This window comes from Aquarana catesbeiana, linkage group LG07, assembly GCF_042186555.1.
Source record: "Aquarana catesbeiana isolate 2022-GZ linkage group LG07, ASM4218655v1, whole genome shotgun sequence".
Classification (NCBI taxonomy): Eukaryota; Metazoa; Chordata; class Amphibia; order Anura; family Ranidae; genus Aquarana; species Aquarana catesbeiana.
Genome location: NC_133330.1, coordinates 156,303,106 through 156,319,462, shown reverse-complemented (window position 1 = coordinate 156,319,462; position 16,357 = coordinate 156,303,106). Strand labels below are relative to the sequence as shown.

General features: G+C 44.1%; 2 protein-coding genes across 5 annotated transcripts in view; one reads left to right on the top strand and one right to left on the bottom strand.

The window, feature by feature from the left end:
• The window catches only part of ST13 (ST13 Hsp70 interacting protein), a 288,022-nt gene extending 273,594 nt beyond the window's left edge, over positions 1 to 14,428 (bottom strand). Inside the window, exons 1-2 of one of the 2 annotated variants that reach the window (XM_073592758.1) lie at positions 14,080 to 14,428; positions 1,302 to 1,356 (exon numbers count right to left, since the gene is read on the bottom strand). In XM_073592758.1, coding sequence (XP_073448859.1) covers positions 1,302 to 1,356; positions 14,080 to 14,189 — 165 coding nt within the window. In that variant the 5' untranslated portion in view covers positions 14,190 to 14,428. The remainder of the gene's footprint in view (positions 1 to 1,301; positions 1,357 to 14,079) is intronic. The other variant, XM_073592759.1, reaches the window with a different exon arrangement.
• Positions 14,429 to 14,595: 167 nt separating this feature from the next.
• XPNPEP3 (X-prolyl aminopeptidase 3) overlaps positions 14,596 to 16,357 on the top strand; it is a 349,111-nt gene continuing 347,349 nt past the window's right edge. For 2 of the 3 annotated variants that reach the window (XM_073592755.1, XM_073592757.1), the window contains exon 1: positions 14,605 to 14,742. In XM_073592755.1, the coding sequence (XP_073448856.1) occupies positions 14,697 to 14,742 (46 nt within the window). In that variant the 5' untranslated portion in view covers positions 14,605 to 14,696. Of the gene's footprint in view, positions 14,743 to 16,357 lie in introns of all 3 variants that reach the window. The other variant, XM_073592756.1, reaches the window with a different exon arrangement.

The following is a 16,357-nucleotide window of genomic DNA, read 5'->3' as shown; positions in this document are numbered from 1 at the left end:
TGTTTTGAAGCAAGCGTAAACGAGCCTTTAAAAGGTGTCACTTCACAGTAAGGGCTACCACTCTAATGGCCGTAAACATGATCCGAATATCGTACGAAAACAGTCGTCCGAGGAACGATTTTCGGATCGTGCGTACACTACTTACGACAGCCGATCACGACCGTCCATCTGATCTTATTCGATCGGGCATGCACGAAAATTTTCCTCGTACGATTTTGGGTTAGTCAGTATAGTTGTCATCCGAAAATTCAATACAAATACATTACAAAACATGACATCACTTCCGATTTTTTTTTCTGTCGTACGAGAATTTTCGGGACTTTATTTAGCTATTCAATTTCTACTTGCGACTATTAAGCGAAAATGGTCGTACGATCGGTCGTACGATATTCGGATCGTGTGTATGGGCCATAACACGGTGACTGTCCTTCTCCAAAGCTATCTAGGAAGACATTCCTTTAATTTGCCTAGGAGGTCAGCCTGCCACGGGAACAGATCAGGAAGAACTAGCTTAACTTAAACGCCCCATAGTAAGAGAGGGGATTAGTGGTGTTGCATCCTTTGGGTTGTTCAGGAGTATAGGAACATATGAAGACACAGAGATTTAACATCAAATTCCCTCCTCTTCCACTAACCTCAGGTCTGCAGGGCAACCTGGCCCTTAACTATAAGACCATCAGCAAGGAAGGGAGCTTTCAACAAATTACAAACCTACCAAGCCTGCTAATGTGCAGAAAACACAAGACTAAAGCTGGCCATGCATGAACTTTCCAACCATGTTTGGACTTGCTGGCAATCAATTGATTTATGTACAAACAGCCTGTCAGGTTTTTGTCCAAATGATCAGCGAGACACTAGCTGATGATGGGGAAGTTTCCCTGCTGTCAGAATATAATAGCTTAGTGTGAAGTATTCTTGGCTCAGTTTTTTCATTCGATCTGCTGGACTGGTTGGAAAAAAAAAAAAAAAAAAAAAAAAAAAAAAAAAAAAAAGCTATAGCGTTAGAAAGGTTTCCATTTTCAGAATGTTCATCCAATTTTCTAATTGTTGGAGGGGGTCAAATCCACCTTATTCAACTGCAGTTATGTGAAAGATCAAAAGAGCAAGATGGAAATTATTTTTACCAGTGTATGTGGTTTTCATTCCAAAATACAATGTAAAAGCAAATACATTTTGAAGTACTTTTTAATCAACATTCCTCAAGGTGCCGAATGTACTGATAATTTCAATACGAATGTAAATCTAGTAAATCTACTAGTTTATGATGAGCTTTAAGCAGCAATAATGGGTACATATCTTACCTGGCTCTCTTTAAAAGATTCTTCAGGTGGCGGGGACTGGATAGAAGCTCCTAAGCTGTTATTAAAAAAAAAAAAAAAAAAAGAAAAGAAAGAAGGATATATAACATGACTCTACAAGAATATATGTATACGAGTCGTTACATGGGGTATTCATGGCAAACATTTCCTATATTTCAACCACAAATGCTCTCCAAAGCTTCCCGCTCTGGCCTAATTTCTTCCCCATATACTGTATGCACCATATGCATAGTATAGGATTGCTTACACCATATAATAATTCACACTGCACCAAAAGCCCCAAATAGACCTCTAAAGTATAAAGTAAAACCTGTATAGAAAAATAAAACCTTCAGCAATGCCTAATCCAGCCAGCTCAAAAATCACAACGCATGCAGAAAAAAGTGATCAGCCACCAATGTAACACAATGAGCCTGAACAGCCAATCTCCAGGTCTAAAGGCTGCCGTAAACAGCTCAAATCTTCTGACTGAACAGCTTTTGAAGGAGCTGTATGGAAGATTGTTGACAGAACAGAACCTGTATCCAATCAGACGCTGACATTGTTTGAACATTTTGATAGCTATTGTATTCAGACAGCTGACTGCAGCAGCTAACAGAGAAGATTCGTCTATCCATACTGTTTAGGGTGCATGGAGGACTCTGCTGGATTTCTTTCCTTCAGCATGCAGACTGAAAAGAAGAAGAAAAAAAAAAATCTATAATTGTTATGCCATAGTGTAGTCATATGGTGGGTGACAGAATATCAAGAGTTTGCTAAAAAAGTGAGCAATAGAAAAAGATGGTCAGTACTTGCTGATACTGCAGCGTTAGCCCATGTTCACACTGGGCCAATTTGACACGTCAAATCACATGCCAAATGGCAGCTATAGGCAGCAATGGCACTGTCCAAATCGGTTTGACGCTGACTTTTCGTCACCGCACCGATTCTCAATAGTAGTTCCTGTACTACTTTCAGCAACTTTGGGGGCGATTTGAATAGACATCTGTGCATGAACACGCACAGATGTCTGTCAAATCGCCCCTGAAGTCAGACTGCATTGTCGGTTAGAAATCGCGTGAGTTCAGCGGAACTCGCAGGATTTCTAACCCGCATTCAGTGTGAACCTAGGCTTAATTGGAGAAGTGGAGAGGATCTGGAAAGGTAAGAGACTGGAGAGTGTCTGCTGTACGCTGTTCTTATATAGGTAAACTACATGCTGTACACTGCAACCGTGTTGGCAAACATTTTTAGAGTCATTCCTTCCTCTGTTCTGAAGCAATTCATGTTTACCCTGTCATGTTTCTCACATGGATTTTTGAATGGTAAAATCAGCCATCATCATCATCACCAACTCAATTTTAGCATTGTAATTAAAGAAAATACAGTGTTTGCATCCCTTAAAAAGTATTTTGCCCAAAATGAAACCTATTGTAATATGGTTTATATCAAGAGTAAGCTCCTGGGAAAAGCACCAAGCCAGTTACACAAGAAAAACTCCTGTTAGACTTACCGGTGACGGTATTTCCAGGAACCTTCCAGGACAGCTACTTGAGAGATGATTGGCTCCACCCTCTACAGGAAACACAAATCAGATACAATTTAAAAGGCCCCTCCCTTTCCTCTGACCCTCAGTTGTTTAGAAGATCAAGTAACCTCCACCAAAAGGTGCACTCGGCAGAGGAAAAAAACAGAAACCATAGAACACACCGCCACCAGGTAAACATGGTCGACCAGTGCAAAAATAGAATAGGGTGGGAATATAGACGCTGTCCTGGAAGGTTCCTGGAAATACCGTTACCGGTAAGTCTAATGGGGGTTTCCCACCCCTCACCTTCCAGGACAGCTACTTGAGAGGATAAGCAAGATTTTATACCTTAGGGAGGGACGGCAGCCTGAAGCACTTTCCAACCAAAGGAAAGGTCCTGGCTGGAAAGCATCTGAACTCTATAATGCTTGACAAATGCATGAGAAGAGGACCAGACGGCAGCTTTAGAGATTTCTTCCCATGAAGCCCCCGCTCCTTCTGCCCATGATGTGGCCATGGATCTCGTTAAATGGGCCCTAATTCTAGAAGGAGGGGTGCGATCTGACGATTTATATGCCTCACAGATAGCTCCCCTAATCCACCTAGCAATAGAACTTTCAGATGCTTTGGACCCTTTCTTGGTGCCACTGAACAAAACCAACAGTTGGGAGGAACTCCTAAACCCACTGGTCTTTTCTAGATAAAGCAGAAGACACCTCTTTACGTCTAAAAGACCAAACCTTTCCTCTTCCGTATTTTTGGGAGAGGTGCAGAAACTAGGAAGGACTATCTCCTGGGATCTATGAAAGTTGGAAGAAACTTTGGGTAAATAGAGAGGATCAGATCTAATCACTACCCTGTCCTCAAGAATCCTCAGGAAGGGGTCTTTACAGGAAAGAGACTCTAGATCAGAAATCCTTCGCCCTGACGTAATAGCCAAAAGGAAGGAGAACTTCAAAGAAATAATTTTCAGGGACGTTTCATGCAAAGGCTTGAAAGGAGCCCTTGTTAGAGCATTTAATACTAACGACAGATCCCAGGTAGGAATATGTTTGATGACCCTGGGAGTATGTCTAGATCTGGCTAAAAGGAACCTGCTGACTAAGGGATCTTCCGCTAGTCTTCTCTCTGTTAATAAAGATAGGGCAGCAATCTTAACCCTAAGGGTGCTGACAGAGAACCCCTTTTCCACTCCCCCCTGCAAAAAATCCAATATACAGGGAGTGGAAAAAGAATCTAAACCAGTTTTCCTTTGCCAGGAAATAAAAGTTTTCCAAACTTTCTCATAGATTCTTCTTGTGACCAACTTACGGCTGTCCAGGATAGTTGAAATAACCCTCTCTGAACACCCCTTTAACTGTAGGATGCGCCGCTCAGCCTCCAGGCCGTCAAATGGAAGGTCTGAGGGTTTGGATGTAACACCGGACCCTGATGGAGCAGATCCTTCTGAACTGGTAGGGGCCAGGGAGGGTACACAGATAGGGCCTTCAGAGAGGAGAACCAACTCCTCCTGGGCCACCAGGAGGCAATCAGAACAACTTCTGCCGTCCTGAATAATTTTCCGAACCACTAGGGGCAAGAGGGGAAAAGGAGGGAAGGCATAGGCCAGAGTGAAGTCCCACGGGAAGGACAGAGCATCCATCCCCAAGGACTCTTTTTTTCTCTCCAGAGAGAAGAACGCCGGTAGTTTTCTGTTGAGACTGGAGGCAAAAAGATCCACTGTGGGGAGACCCCATCTTAGCACCACCGCCAGCACGTTTTCTGACCCCTTGATGTGGACTGCCCTTACTGAAGTGACATAGATCTCCGCCCACGACAGAATCTGCCCCCTTGCTTGTTCAAGTAGGCCACTGTTGTGGTCTGAAAAATATCAATAGGTCTTTTGAATAGACCCTCTCTTCCAGAGATATAAGTGCTTTCCTCACAGCCAGAAGTTATCTGAAATTTGAGGAGCGACCTGCTTCCTCTGGCAACCAGGCTCCCTGTGCTTGCCAGTCCTGTGTGAGTGAGCACCCCAACCCCACAGACTGGCGTCTGTGGTAATTTTGACCGGGGAATGTTGTGTCCAATTCTTCCCTCTCTGCAGATGTTCTCGCTGCTCCGTCCAGGCGAGATCGAGAAAATTCCCTTCTGGTAATTTTACCAGCTGATCCAGAGAATCCTTCCTGCGATCCCAATGGAGTAAAAGAAAAGCCTGAAGGGGTCTGGAGTGCAATTGGGCCCAAGGCACCCCTGGAATGGCCGCAGTCATCAGACCCAGCAACTGCATTATCCGCCAAAGGGAGGTCTGAGGGAGCAGCTTGAAGGCCTGCACAGAGAGAAGAATTTTCAAAATCTCGGCAGGTGGGTAAGAAAAAACTTCTGGGGAGGAAGACTTTTGAATTCCAGCCTGTAACCCTTTTCCAAAGTTTGAAGGATAAAGGAATTGGTGGAAATTTCTGCCCATTCCTTGACGAAATGGCACAATCTTCCCCCTACCCCAAACCTGGCGTCACTGGGCATTTTTGGAAGAGGCTGCAGGAGCAAAGGGAGCCCCCCTTTTTGCTTGTCTTTGTTAAAGGACCATTTCTTTTTAGTCTGTTGCCTTTAAAATTAGCCTTGTTTTGGGAGCCAAGAAAGGGCTTCTTATCCTGGGGCTTATTCCTTTGGGAAAAGGGGAATCGTTTACTTTTCTCAGAGGAACGAGCTAAGACCTCTTCTAAGGAAAAACCGAATAAGAGTTTGCCTTCAAAGGGAATGCCACAGAGCTTATTCTTGGAAGTAAGGTCACCTTCCCAAGATTTAAGCCAGATAGCTCGCCTAGCTGAATTAATGAGAGCAGAAGCTCTGGCTGCGGATTTCACTGAATCTGCTGCTGCTGCATCAGCTAAGAAGGTGACTGATTAGGCAATGAGTGGAAGGGATTCCCTAATCTCTTTGGGGGTGTCAGATGCAAGAAGATCATCCAGACGCTGAACCCATAGGTCTAAGTTTCTAGCCACACAGGTGGATGCTACTGTCGGGCCTAAGGAAAAAGCTGAAGCATCTCAGGCCTTATGTAGCAATGAGTCAGCCTTTCTATCCATTTGATCTTTAACCGCTTCAGCCCCGGAAGATTTTACCCCCTTCCCGACCAGAGCGTTTTTTGCGATTCGGCACTGCGTCGCTTTAACTGACAATTGCGAGGTCGTGCGACGTGGCTCCCAAACAAAATCGACATCCTTTTTTCCCACAAATAGAGCTTTCTTTTGGTGGTATTTGATCGCCTCTGCGATTTTTATTTTTTGCGCTATAAACAAAATAAGAGCGACAATTTTGAAAAAAAACGCATTATTTTTTACATTTTGCTATAATAAATATCCCCCAAAAATATATAAAAAATTTTTTCCCCCTCATTTTAGGCCGATTGTATTCTTCTACATTTTTTTTTTTTTTTTTTACCAAAAATATCGCAATAAGCGTTTATTAATTGGTTTGCGCAAACGTTATAGCGTTTACTAAATAGGGGATAGTTTTATGGCATTTTTATTAATTATTATTTTTTTTTATTAGTAATGGCGGCAATCAGCGATTTTTATTGTGACTGCGACGTTATGGTGGACATGTCGGACATTTTTGACACATTTTTGGGACCATTGTCATTTATACAGCGATCAGTGCGATTAAAAATGCACTGATTACTGTGTAAATGACACTGGCAGTGAAGGGGTTAACCACTAGGGGGCGGGGAGGGGTTAAGTGTGTCCTAGGGGAGTGATTACTAACTGTAGGGGGATGGGCTCTGTGTGTGACATCACTGATCTCTGCTCCGATGACAGGGAGCAGAGATCGAGTTACACTTGTCACTAGGCAGAACAGGGAGATGCTGTTTACAACGGCATCTCCCCGTTCGTCCACTCCGTGAGGCGATCGCGGGTATCCCGCTGCGATCGAGTCCGCGGGACCCGCGACCCGGCTCACGGAGCTCCCGGCCGGCGCGCAGCACGCACGCAATGGCATGGCGGGGAATTCAAATGGACTTACAGGTACGCCCATTCGCCCAGCCGTGCCATTCTGCCGACGTACATCGGCATGCGCCAGGCGGGAACCGGTTAAGGACCCCAGAATCTTCAAAAGAAAGATCTGATCTTTTGGACACCTGCGACATAGGAGCATCTAATCTAGGACACTTAAAGAAAACCTCCTCAAATTCAGACTGAAAAGGGAATCTTCTTTTGTGTCCCCTGGATTGGAACAACCTTTTTTCAGGTTCTTTCCATTCTGACAAAATCATGTCCCTAAGAGACTGGTGTACTGGAAAAGTTTTTGATTTCCGTCCCTGTAGGCCCCTATACCTTTTATCCTGTACAGATTGGGCTTGTTGTGGCATCTCAATCTGCTCTGATGTATATATTGCTTTTAGTAGTTCATCAATATCCTCGACTGGAAAAAGATACTTAGATGAGCTACCTGTATCCTCCTCTGATGCAGACTTTTCATCAGATGAAGAAACTGGATTCTCACCTTCTTCCAGATCAGAGGTATCACATGAACTAATAGTCTCAGATACTAACAAGGGAAGGGACCTGGCAGAGTTAGAAGGGTCTTGGGCTATGGGTCTAGCTGAGGAAGAGCCTAGACTAGTAACCCTGTCATTAAGTGACTGAAAGGAGTCCACTACCTCCTTCATAGAAGTCATTAACTCCTTAAAAGAGGAAGACTCTGAACTAGCTCTGGGTAGAATACAATTCTCACAAAATAGCTTTTTATGACTATCAGAAAGCCTGGCCCTACAGTCCAACATTTCTTCTTCACCGGTTTGGCCTAGAAAAAAAGCAGAAACAAGGACCATAAATAAAAAAAGGTTCCATACAAAAAAGTCCCTTGCTGTAGACTATCCACAGACAAGGGCTTACCTTGGGGGCAGTATGGGACCCGGATGCTGCCGCTGGTTCAATACGAGCGGATGCTCCATCCTCAGACCTGTCCTCAAGCTCCATGAAGCAAGCGGAGAACGGCTGTAGTGAAGACTGCTGCTGTACTGAAAAACTGCACTTAGAATGGCGTTTTTAGCACACTATACCCCTGCAGCATGTCCTCAGTGTCTCCACGCCATGCTCCTTTAAAAAACTCGGCGTCCGGAAGTGCGTCATGTGACTTCCGGTTCCATCTTGCCGTGTCACCAGAAGTCCTCCTGACGCCATCTTGGTACACCGAAAAGAAGCATTTAGGAGGACACAGTTCCACACAACAGCGCTGGGGAAAAAAGGAAGGGAGTTGCCACCACTCACATAGGCAAGTAACCCTTAGAAATAGGGAACCCTTCTGGTACAGACTATTATCCAGGACTTGGCCACAACTAGTCCTGGTTGAAACCAGAGAAGGGGGGTCCACCAACCACAGTTACCAGACCTTAAGAAAACAAAAAACGTGTCGGTGCTCCTGGAGGGTCTGGAAACACAAAAACAACTTAGGGTCAGAGGAAAAGGAGGGGCCTTTTAAATTGTATCTGATTTGTGTTCCCTGTAGAGGGCGAGCCAATCATCTTTCGAGTAGCTGTCCTGGAAGGTGAGGGGGGAAAATGGCATTTTTTGCTGAGTTCTGTACACCATACATTGCACAGAACTTCTTTACAGTATGGCAACCTGTAGAAGTGACATTTGATTTCATGATTTTTATATGTCGGGCTCGCTGCATGCGGATTTTGGGTCATTTACTTAGAAACCACTGATCTAAAAGTCAGGCAACTAGCATTTTCAGGACAGAAATAGGGCTGCACAGCGAATTGTTTGGCTTGCCTTTGTATAGAAGCGATCTGGGCAGTGGTGCAGATTTGTGCAAGCCAATTCATCCGTATCACCATTCTCTGTCCTGAAAAGGCAAAAGACCCCCCAATAAAGTGTTATTATGCAATTCCTTCCTGATCCCCAGGAAGCAATCAGATATTCCCTGGCTCAACTACCCCTGGTGTTATTACCTAAATATGTTAGCATCCACTTATATTTTGTGCATTAAGGCACATGTTTCTTTTGAGCGTTTCTGCAGTGCTTTTTGCTGTGCTTTCTGCCCTTTACAGTGATTTTAACCTTGATTTTCATTTTTTTTTTTTTTTAATAAAGATTTGTTGTTGGGCAGACTTAAAGCGGAGTTCCACCCAAATTTTGAACAATATCTGTATGTATTCTCTTCCTTGCCTAGATGCTGACATGCCATTTAAAAAAATTTAAATTGCCGTAATTACCTTTTATTTTTCTATTCTTCTTTGCACTTCCTGGTTCTCCTCCCGTGGGAGTAGGCGTGTTTCTAGCCTCTCCCAGACTCCTGGGAGCTAGTCTCAGGCTTCCCAGGATGCCACTGAGCATGTGCGGGAACGAGCGGTAAATGCTGGGAGCACAGCATTCACCACATCCAGGAAATAAATGCTTGTGGGCTTCAAATGCCCACAATGAAGATGGAAACCACCTGCAGTGAATAATATAAGTTATTCTTTCCGACGAAATCTGACACAGGCGGACATATTACACACAATATGTGAGTATGTAATGCTGAGAAGAAAAGTTTGTGAATGAATTCAAAAAAAAAAAAAACGATAGATAGGTGGACCCCCGCTTTAAAGCAAAACGTGGCAAAAATCACGGTAAAATGCACTACGTGCTTTTCTGCAGCTTCTCCATTGAAATCTATTGAAAAAAAAAAAAAAAGTCCTGCATTTCTGCAAAAAGCATGAAAAAACGCATTGGTGTGAATGGAGCATTAAGCTTTGTTTAAAAAAAAAAAAAAAAATATCTGGGCAAAACAAAAGGGCTACGCCAGATATTCACTAACAGACACACCCTTGACAAGGGTCAAACACTTCACAGACTCTGTATATTTGGAACACTGTGAAGTAAGCGACTCTCTGCCCAATCAGTATGGACTAGAGGCATCAGAGACCCTGATGTCTACATAAAGAGCACCTACTGCAGTACTCTCTCAAAGAGGAACTTCACCTTCTCAATGACAATTTTTGTCACACCCCCACTTCCTTTTAACTATTTGAAGACCTGGCTTTTTCTGGCACGTTTTATTCACATGTAACAATCAGTTTTTCTTGCTAGAAAATTTCTTAGAAGTTAACCCGCAAACATAAATATATTGTTGTGAAAGCAGAGGCCCTAGAGCAGGAATATACAATTAGCAGAGCTCCAGCTGTTGCAAACTACAAGTCCTACAACTACAAACTACCCCAGGTATCTGCTCCCACCTCCCCCCTGAAAGGTGCCAAATGTGACACCGGAGGGAGGGAGGAATCCAAAAAGTGGAAGTTCCATTTTTGGGTGGAACTCCACTTTAAATTTTACTATCCATAGGCAGCACTTTAAAAGCCTTTACAGGTTACCACTTTAGATCTACAGAAATCTGGTATTATAATTACTGCCTATGATTTGACATTTGTGGGGATACCTCACGTGTGGGATGATCACTGTTTGCGTGCGTGCGGGGGACTTTCATTTTTAATTATTCATTTATATTATTTTTACACTGTTGCTTTAAACTTTTTTTTTTCATCACTTTTATTGCTGTCAAGGAATGTAAACACCCTTTTGGCAGCAATAGGCATGTAATAGGTATGGAGGGATCTGGGGTCAATAAGACTACAAATCCTTCCTCTGCACTTAAAAGCATTAAAAAAAAACAAAATCTGTGTTTTTGAATGCCTTTGATTTTTTGAAAATGGTGCAGATAACATCTGAGTAAAGCGGAAGTGATGTCACATCATCAAGATCCCGACTTTGTTTGGGGGCTCCAATTGAGCCTGGGTCTCCCAGTGGGATAATGTAATATTAATCGAGTAGCTAGTTAGGCATCCTCCCGGCACAACCACTTGAAGAACAATGATGTACCAGGTACGTTGGCAAGCGGTTAACGTAGGTGTTTTTTTAAATGCGGTTTTTAATATACAACCCCAATTACAAAGAGGTAGAGACGCTGTGAAAAATCTACATAAAAACAGAATGAAATGATTTGCAAACCTCATAAACCCATATTTTCTTCACAATAGAAAATAGAATTTACCATTTTATTAAAAAAATAAGGTAATTTTGAAATTGATGGCAGCAACATGTCTCAAAAAGGGTCAAACTTGACAACAAAAAGCTGGAAAAAAATCAGTGGTACTAACAAACAAGAGCTGGAAGAAAATATGAGAGTCAGTGTTTCAGGAGTAAAGCTGGGCAGAGGTTTACCAATTGTTGAAAAGCTGCATCTAAAAATTGTCCAACAATTTCAGAAAAACGTTAAACATAAAATTACAAAACAACATCAAATCAAAAGATTCTGTGAATCTGGAAAATCCTCTGTGCGCAAGGGACAAGGCTGAAATGCAATACAGGATGCCCATGATCTTCAGGCCCTCAGACGGCACTGTATTAAAAACCAGGTATGATTCTTTGATGGACATCACTGCACTGGCTCAGAAATACTTCCAAAAATCACTGTCTGAATACAGTTCAATGTGACATTGGAAAATGCAAGGTAAAAGCTATCACGCAAAGAAGCAGTCGTATCTGAATATAATCCAGAAACATGGCCATTTTCTCTGGGCCAAAGCTCATTTAAAATGGTCTGTTGCAAACTGTTAAACTGTTTTATGGTCAGACAAATCGAATTCTGACATTCTTCTTGTTAACTGTGGGTGCCACGTCCTCTGGACTAAAGAGGAGCAGGACCCTCCAGTTTGTTATCAGGGCACAGTTCAAAAGCCCACATTTCTGCTGGTGCCTTGCCATACGCACTATCAATGTTGAAAGATATTGTATATCCAGGGTTTGTGTAGCATATGCTCTCATCCAGAGAGCATCCTTTTCAGGGAAGGCCTTGCTCATTTCAGCAGGACAATGTTAAACTGCATCTATGACAACAAGATTACTTTGTAGTAGAAGAGTCCAGGTGCTTAACTGGCCTGTCTGCAGTCCAGATCTTTCACCAATTAAAAAATCTTTGGCGCATCTTGCAACAAAAAATACGACAAACAAGACCCAAGCCTGTTGAGCAGCTAGAATCTTATGTTAAGACAAGAATGGGACACCATTCATTACTCTCCTAAAACTCCTCAGTTCCCAGACATTTAAAGAGTGTTGTTAAAAGAAGAGGGGATGCTACACCGTGGGAAACATGGCCCTGTCCTAACTTTTTTGAGATGTGTTGCTGCCATCTATAGTGTTGTGAGCATAATTGGTTCCGGAAACGTGCTTGTAATCCAAAGCACTCATATCAAAAGTGAATTTCCCCATAAGCAATAATGGAAACTCAGATGATTCATTCCACAACCATTTATTCATAAATCCTTCATTCTATAGCCCATATTAAAAAAAAAAAAAAAAAAAAAAAATAGATTACAGCAATGTGATTGGTTGTGTAACCATAAAATGTCCATCCACAAATTGCAGCCTCCACAAGGGGATTAGAAGCAAAATCCAGCAGGAGCTACAGAGTATAAAAGAGAAGAGAGGCACCTCTAAGTGTAGCAATATGGTTACATTTACCACTTGCCGCCCGCCATATAGCAAAATGACATCGGCAAAGTGGCTGTGTTATCCTGACCGGACGTCATAGGACGTGGTCAGGATAGCAAGCCGCGGCGCGCATCACGTCGATCGTTGTTGTGGCGTGTCAATCTGACACACCGCAACTCCGATCTAGGTAAAGAGTCTCTGGCAGAGACTCTTTACCACGTGATCAGCTGTGTCCAATCACAGCTGATCACGAAGTAAACAGAAAAAGCCGTTTATCGGCTTTTCCTCACTCGCGTCTGACAGACGCTAGTAGAGCCAATTGGCTGCTCCTCTGACGGGGGGGTCTGCGCTGATTGTTTTATCAGCGCAGCCCCCCCAGGGATGTCACCAGGACCACCACTGATAACCACCAGGTATGGCATGTCTGGTGGCCATGGGTGGCAATGTGTGCCCACACATGATGCCAATCAGTGCCAACCAGCAATACCTGCCAGTGCCTCCTAGTCAGTGATGCCAATCAGTGCAGCCTTTCAGTGCCACCTATGAGTGCCCAACTTTATTGGAACATTAATGTGAGAGGACTAGAACCTTTGTTAGTTTTTATTGCTGTCAGTGCACCCATTGGGAAGACGATTCCTCTTCTTTATATGTCATGTTTACCGTTATAATTAAAAATGAAAGTAAAAGAAAGTCACAAATTTTGGGTTGTCCCCAGAACAAGAGGGGAAATCTTCCAATGGGGCAGTGGGGGTGGAAGGGGTCAGGCGGTGCGGTCGCCCCTGGCGCAACATTTAGAGGCAGAGGATATCAGAGCAGGCACACACAGTGTCACCCAGCATGAGCCCGCACTTTGTCAACCAGTGTGAGTTACACTGGATGACATAGAGCAGGCTCACACTGGATTGAGAGAGTAGGCTCACCATAGGCATGTGTGGGGGGTGTGCCTGGGCACACTCTAATCCATGAACAGTGCCAGGGGGTGCTTGGGTTAGCCCCCATATCTGCAACCATCTGTGTCACATTGCTGGCAAAGTCTGCATGTTAGTTTCTCCCCCAGCTGCAGTGTCCCTTTAGTGTCCCAAACCCAGCATCCTGAGGTTTGCAGCCGGCAGGGACTCTCTGTCAGCTGTGCAGTATCTCCCTGTGCAGCGGGCCCGAGGAGGTGGTGGGTGGGGGTGTGGCTGAACTCTACTACACACTCACAGGTGGCTGCTCAAGCCGAAGCTGAGATGGCAGCCAAGGAGTCTTCTGATTCCAGCCATGGGGTAAGTGGCTGATGGGGAAAGGGCTACCTTCATCACTACAGGAGTTCCTCCATGCTCCTTCAGCCCTCACACTCACTGCACATGGCCCACTCGCTGGCTGTCCTCGCCGCACACAGCTCGCTGTCCGTCCTCGCCGCCTGGCTGTTCTTACCGGACTCAGGGAGTACTAAAAGTCAATGGGTTATGGGGTGCAAATTACTTGCCTTGCCCTGAGCGCTGACACCCCATATTACAATGGGGGCACTAGTTCTGATGACAATCAGGCATTATCTTGCTTTGGAGGGATTTCCTCTGACTTCCTGTTTTGGCTACGAGACAGGAAGTGAAGGGGAATCTCCACAAAAGGCCACAGATGGCAATAAAGAAAAAACTGCCAGTGCTTAGAACCCTCCCTTATTCTATCCAAAATGAAATTCAAGTTTTGCCTTTAGTTCTACTTTAATCCAACTTCCTGAAACTGTTTGCAAATGCAAGAAAATGTGCGATTAGCTGAGAACCGTCGCTATTGGGGAAAATGCATAGAAATGTCTAGTCACCTTAGAAGCCATTCTGTGAAGAACTTCAGCTGCGGCCGATGCAGGATAGCAGGGTTGCTCTTACACAGATTGACAAACTCTCGCAAGTCGTGTATTTTTCGCGGGTCCATGGCTTACGCACACACGAGCACAACACCACCGACTCCCTGGAAAGAACTAGAAATGGCAGCGCTGGGGCAAGGTGGGCGTGGCTAGCAAACCAACCAATCACCAAGTACTTCTGACACCCCTGGAACAGGAAATACGGCCGCTCTGGTTCTCTAGGAGAAGGCGCGTGACTCGTCAGGAAGTATTGTGTGCGGAAATGTCTGCTTTCCTTCAAACTCGTTCTGACGACATCGTAGTAAATAGATTCCCGTCACTTCTCCTCAAAGCCTATGGGCGATGAGAAACATTTCACGAAATCTCCACCCACCACCCTAATAGAGGCTCCTATTGGGCGCCTGAAGTGAACGCACCACAACTGTCACCTTGAACAGCCGCTCCACTCATGGCAACCAGATACCAAGATGGTGTCTCTGTAGCTACCTGTCATAGGAAGTGCATCAGAAGGCCGCGACAGGAAATGGTGGTGGTTTCCTGTGCGACAAGAGCGGTGGAGTCCTTAGAGTTCAGTTATGTGGCGTGTTGTCGGTCAGAGCTGTTTCTGCAGGCGTGTTCCAGGTCAGGGATTTCTTCCTCTGTCATGTCACTGGTATACTTTACATCCGGTCTGATGATAGCTGGGCACCTCACTTTTGTGCACTTATAAAAGTGTCTTTTTGTCAGTGATCCCCTCTCTCCTCCTGCCTTCCTATATGTGACACTGCACAGCTTGCTAAATGGTGATGGGCCAGTTCACACTGTGATGCGTTGTGGAAAAGGCACGGTCTGTGCATGTTTCCTGCATCACTAGTGCCCTTTAGAGACACGCGGTACCATTCCTTTGTAATGGCTCCCAAAACGCATCAGCTGCAGCATGCACGGTCGCATGGCAACAGCTGTAGAAAACAGCTATTTGAAAAAGTTTTGCTTGTGCTTCTTTTTGCATTCTCCCATGCCTTTGGCAGCCTATTCAAATCAAAGGGCTGTCACAATGGGAATGCATGTATTTTATTGTGAACCAGTGCATTTTTGCATACCTCCCAACATTTTGAGATGGGAATGAGGGACACCTACTAGTAAGGCATAGGACACACTCCTGCCACACCCCTTTAAAGGAGAATTAACCAAAAAAAGTGTATCAAATCCACAAGAGCTTTTTTTTACCACTGCTATTCCTTAATATTGGCTTTTAAAATTTACAAAAGCGGCAATCTAGAATTGGGATGAAAGGTTTAGCACTGGGAAACGCTTTTTGAAAGATAAAAGGTGCATTTTATATACAACTCTATAGATCAGACCAAAATGAGGAGGACAGAGGGACATTGCTCCAAATCAGGGACAGTCCCTCAAAATCAGGGACAGTTGGAAGCTATGTTTTTGTAGTGCGACATTGTGCGCTTTTTACACATTTTTCATGCTAACGCTTTTTTTTTTTTTTCTGTAGGAGGAGGCTGGATTTAAGTCCCCGTCAAAACCACAAAAGCTTCCTCCAGATGTGTTTTTTGCATGTGCATGTTTCACACGTTTCTGTATGCATTGTAGATGTTTTTTTCCTGTTTTTTTTTCTCACTGTACTGAGGTCTAGTGTGTTTTTTTTTTTTTTTTTATTTCATTGTACCACATTCAGTACTGTTCTGTGTACTTTTCTTTTTTTCTTTACTGGAACGCGCTGCATTGGTGTGATCTATGCCATTGGAACCCATATAATCTACTTTCCATGCATTTTTTGATGCAGAAAAAAAAGAACTGCACTATATGTGGTGTGAATGGGCCCTTGTACACATAACTCTGCAAAAATGCACTAAAACTGCATGTGCATGCAGTTTACTTGCATTCCCATTGAAGTCTATAGGGCCAAAAACATGCTGCAACTGCACTAAAGAAGCACCTGCACCTTTTCTAATAAACGCATTGATGTGAATGGGCACCATAGAGAATAATGTGATTTCCATTGTCATGCAGTGCAGCGTGACGGCAAATGCAGGAGAAAATGTTCTAGTGTGAACAGGGGCTTAGGCTAGGTTCATACCTCCTGCGTTTTGTGCGTTTGCGCAGGCACAGCAGCTCATTCAATAGAAAGGCCTGTGGGAAATGCGGGGAAAGAGTCCCCAACCCTTTTTCAAAAACGCACCCGCAGGGCAGCCACATGAAACCGCCGCATACGCTATACGCTGTGTTTTTAGGTGCTTGTCAG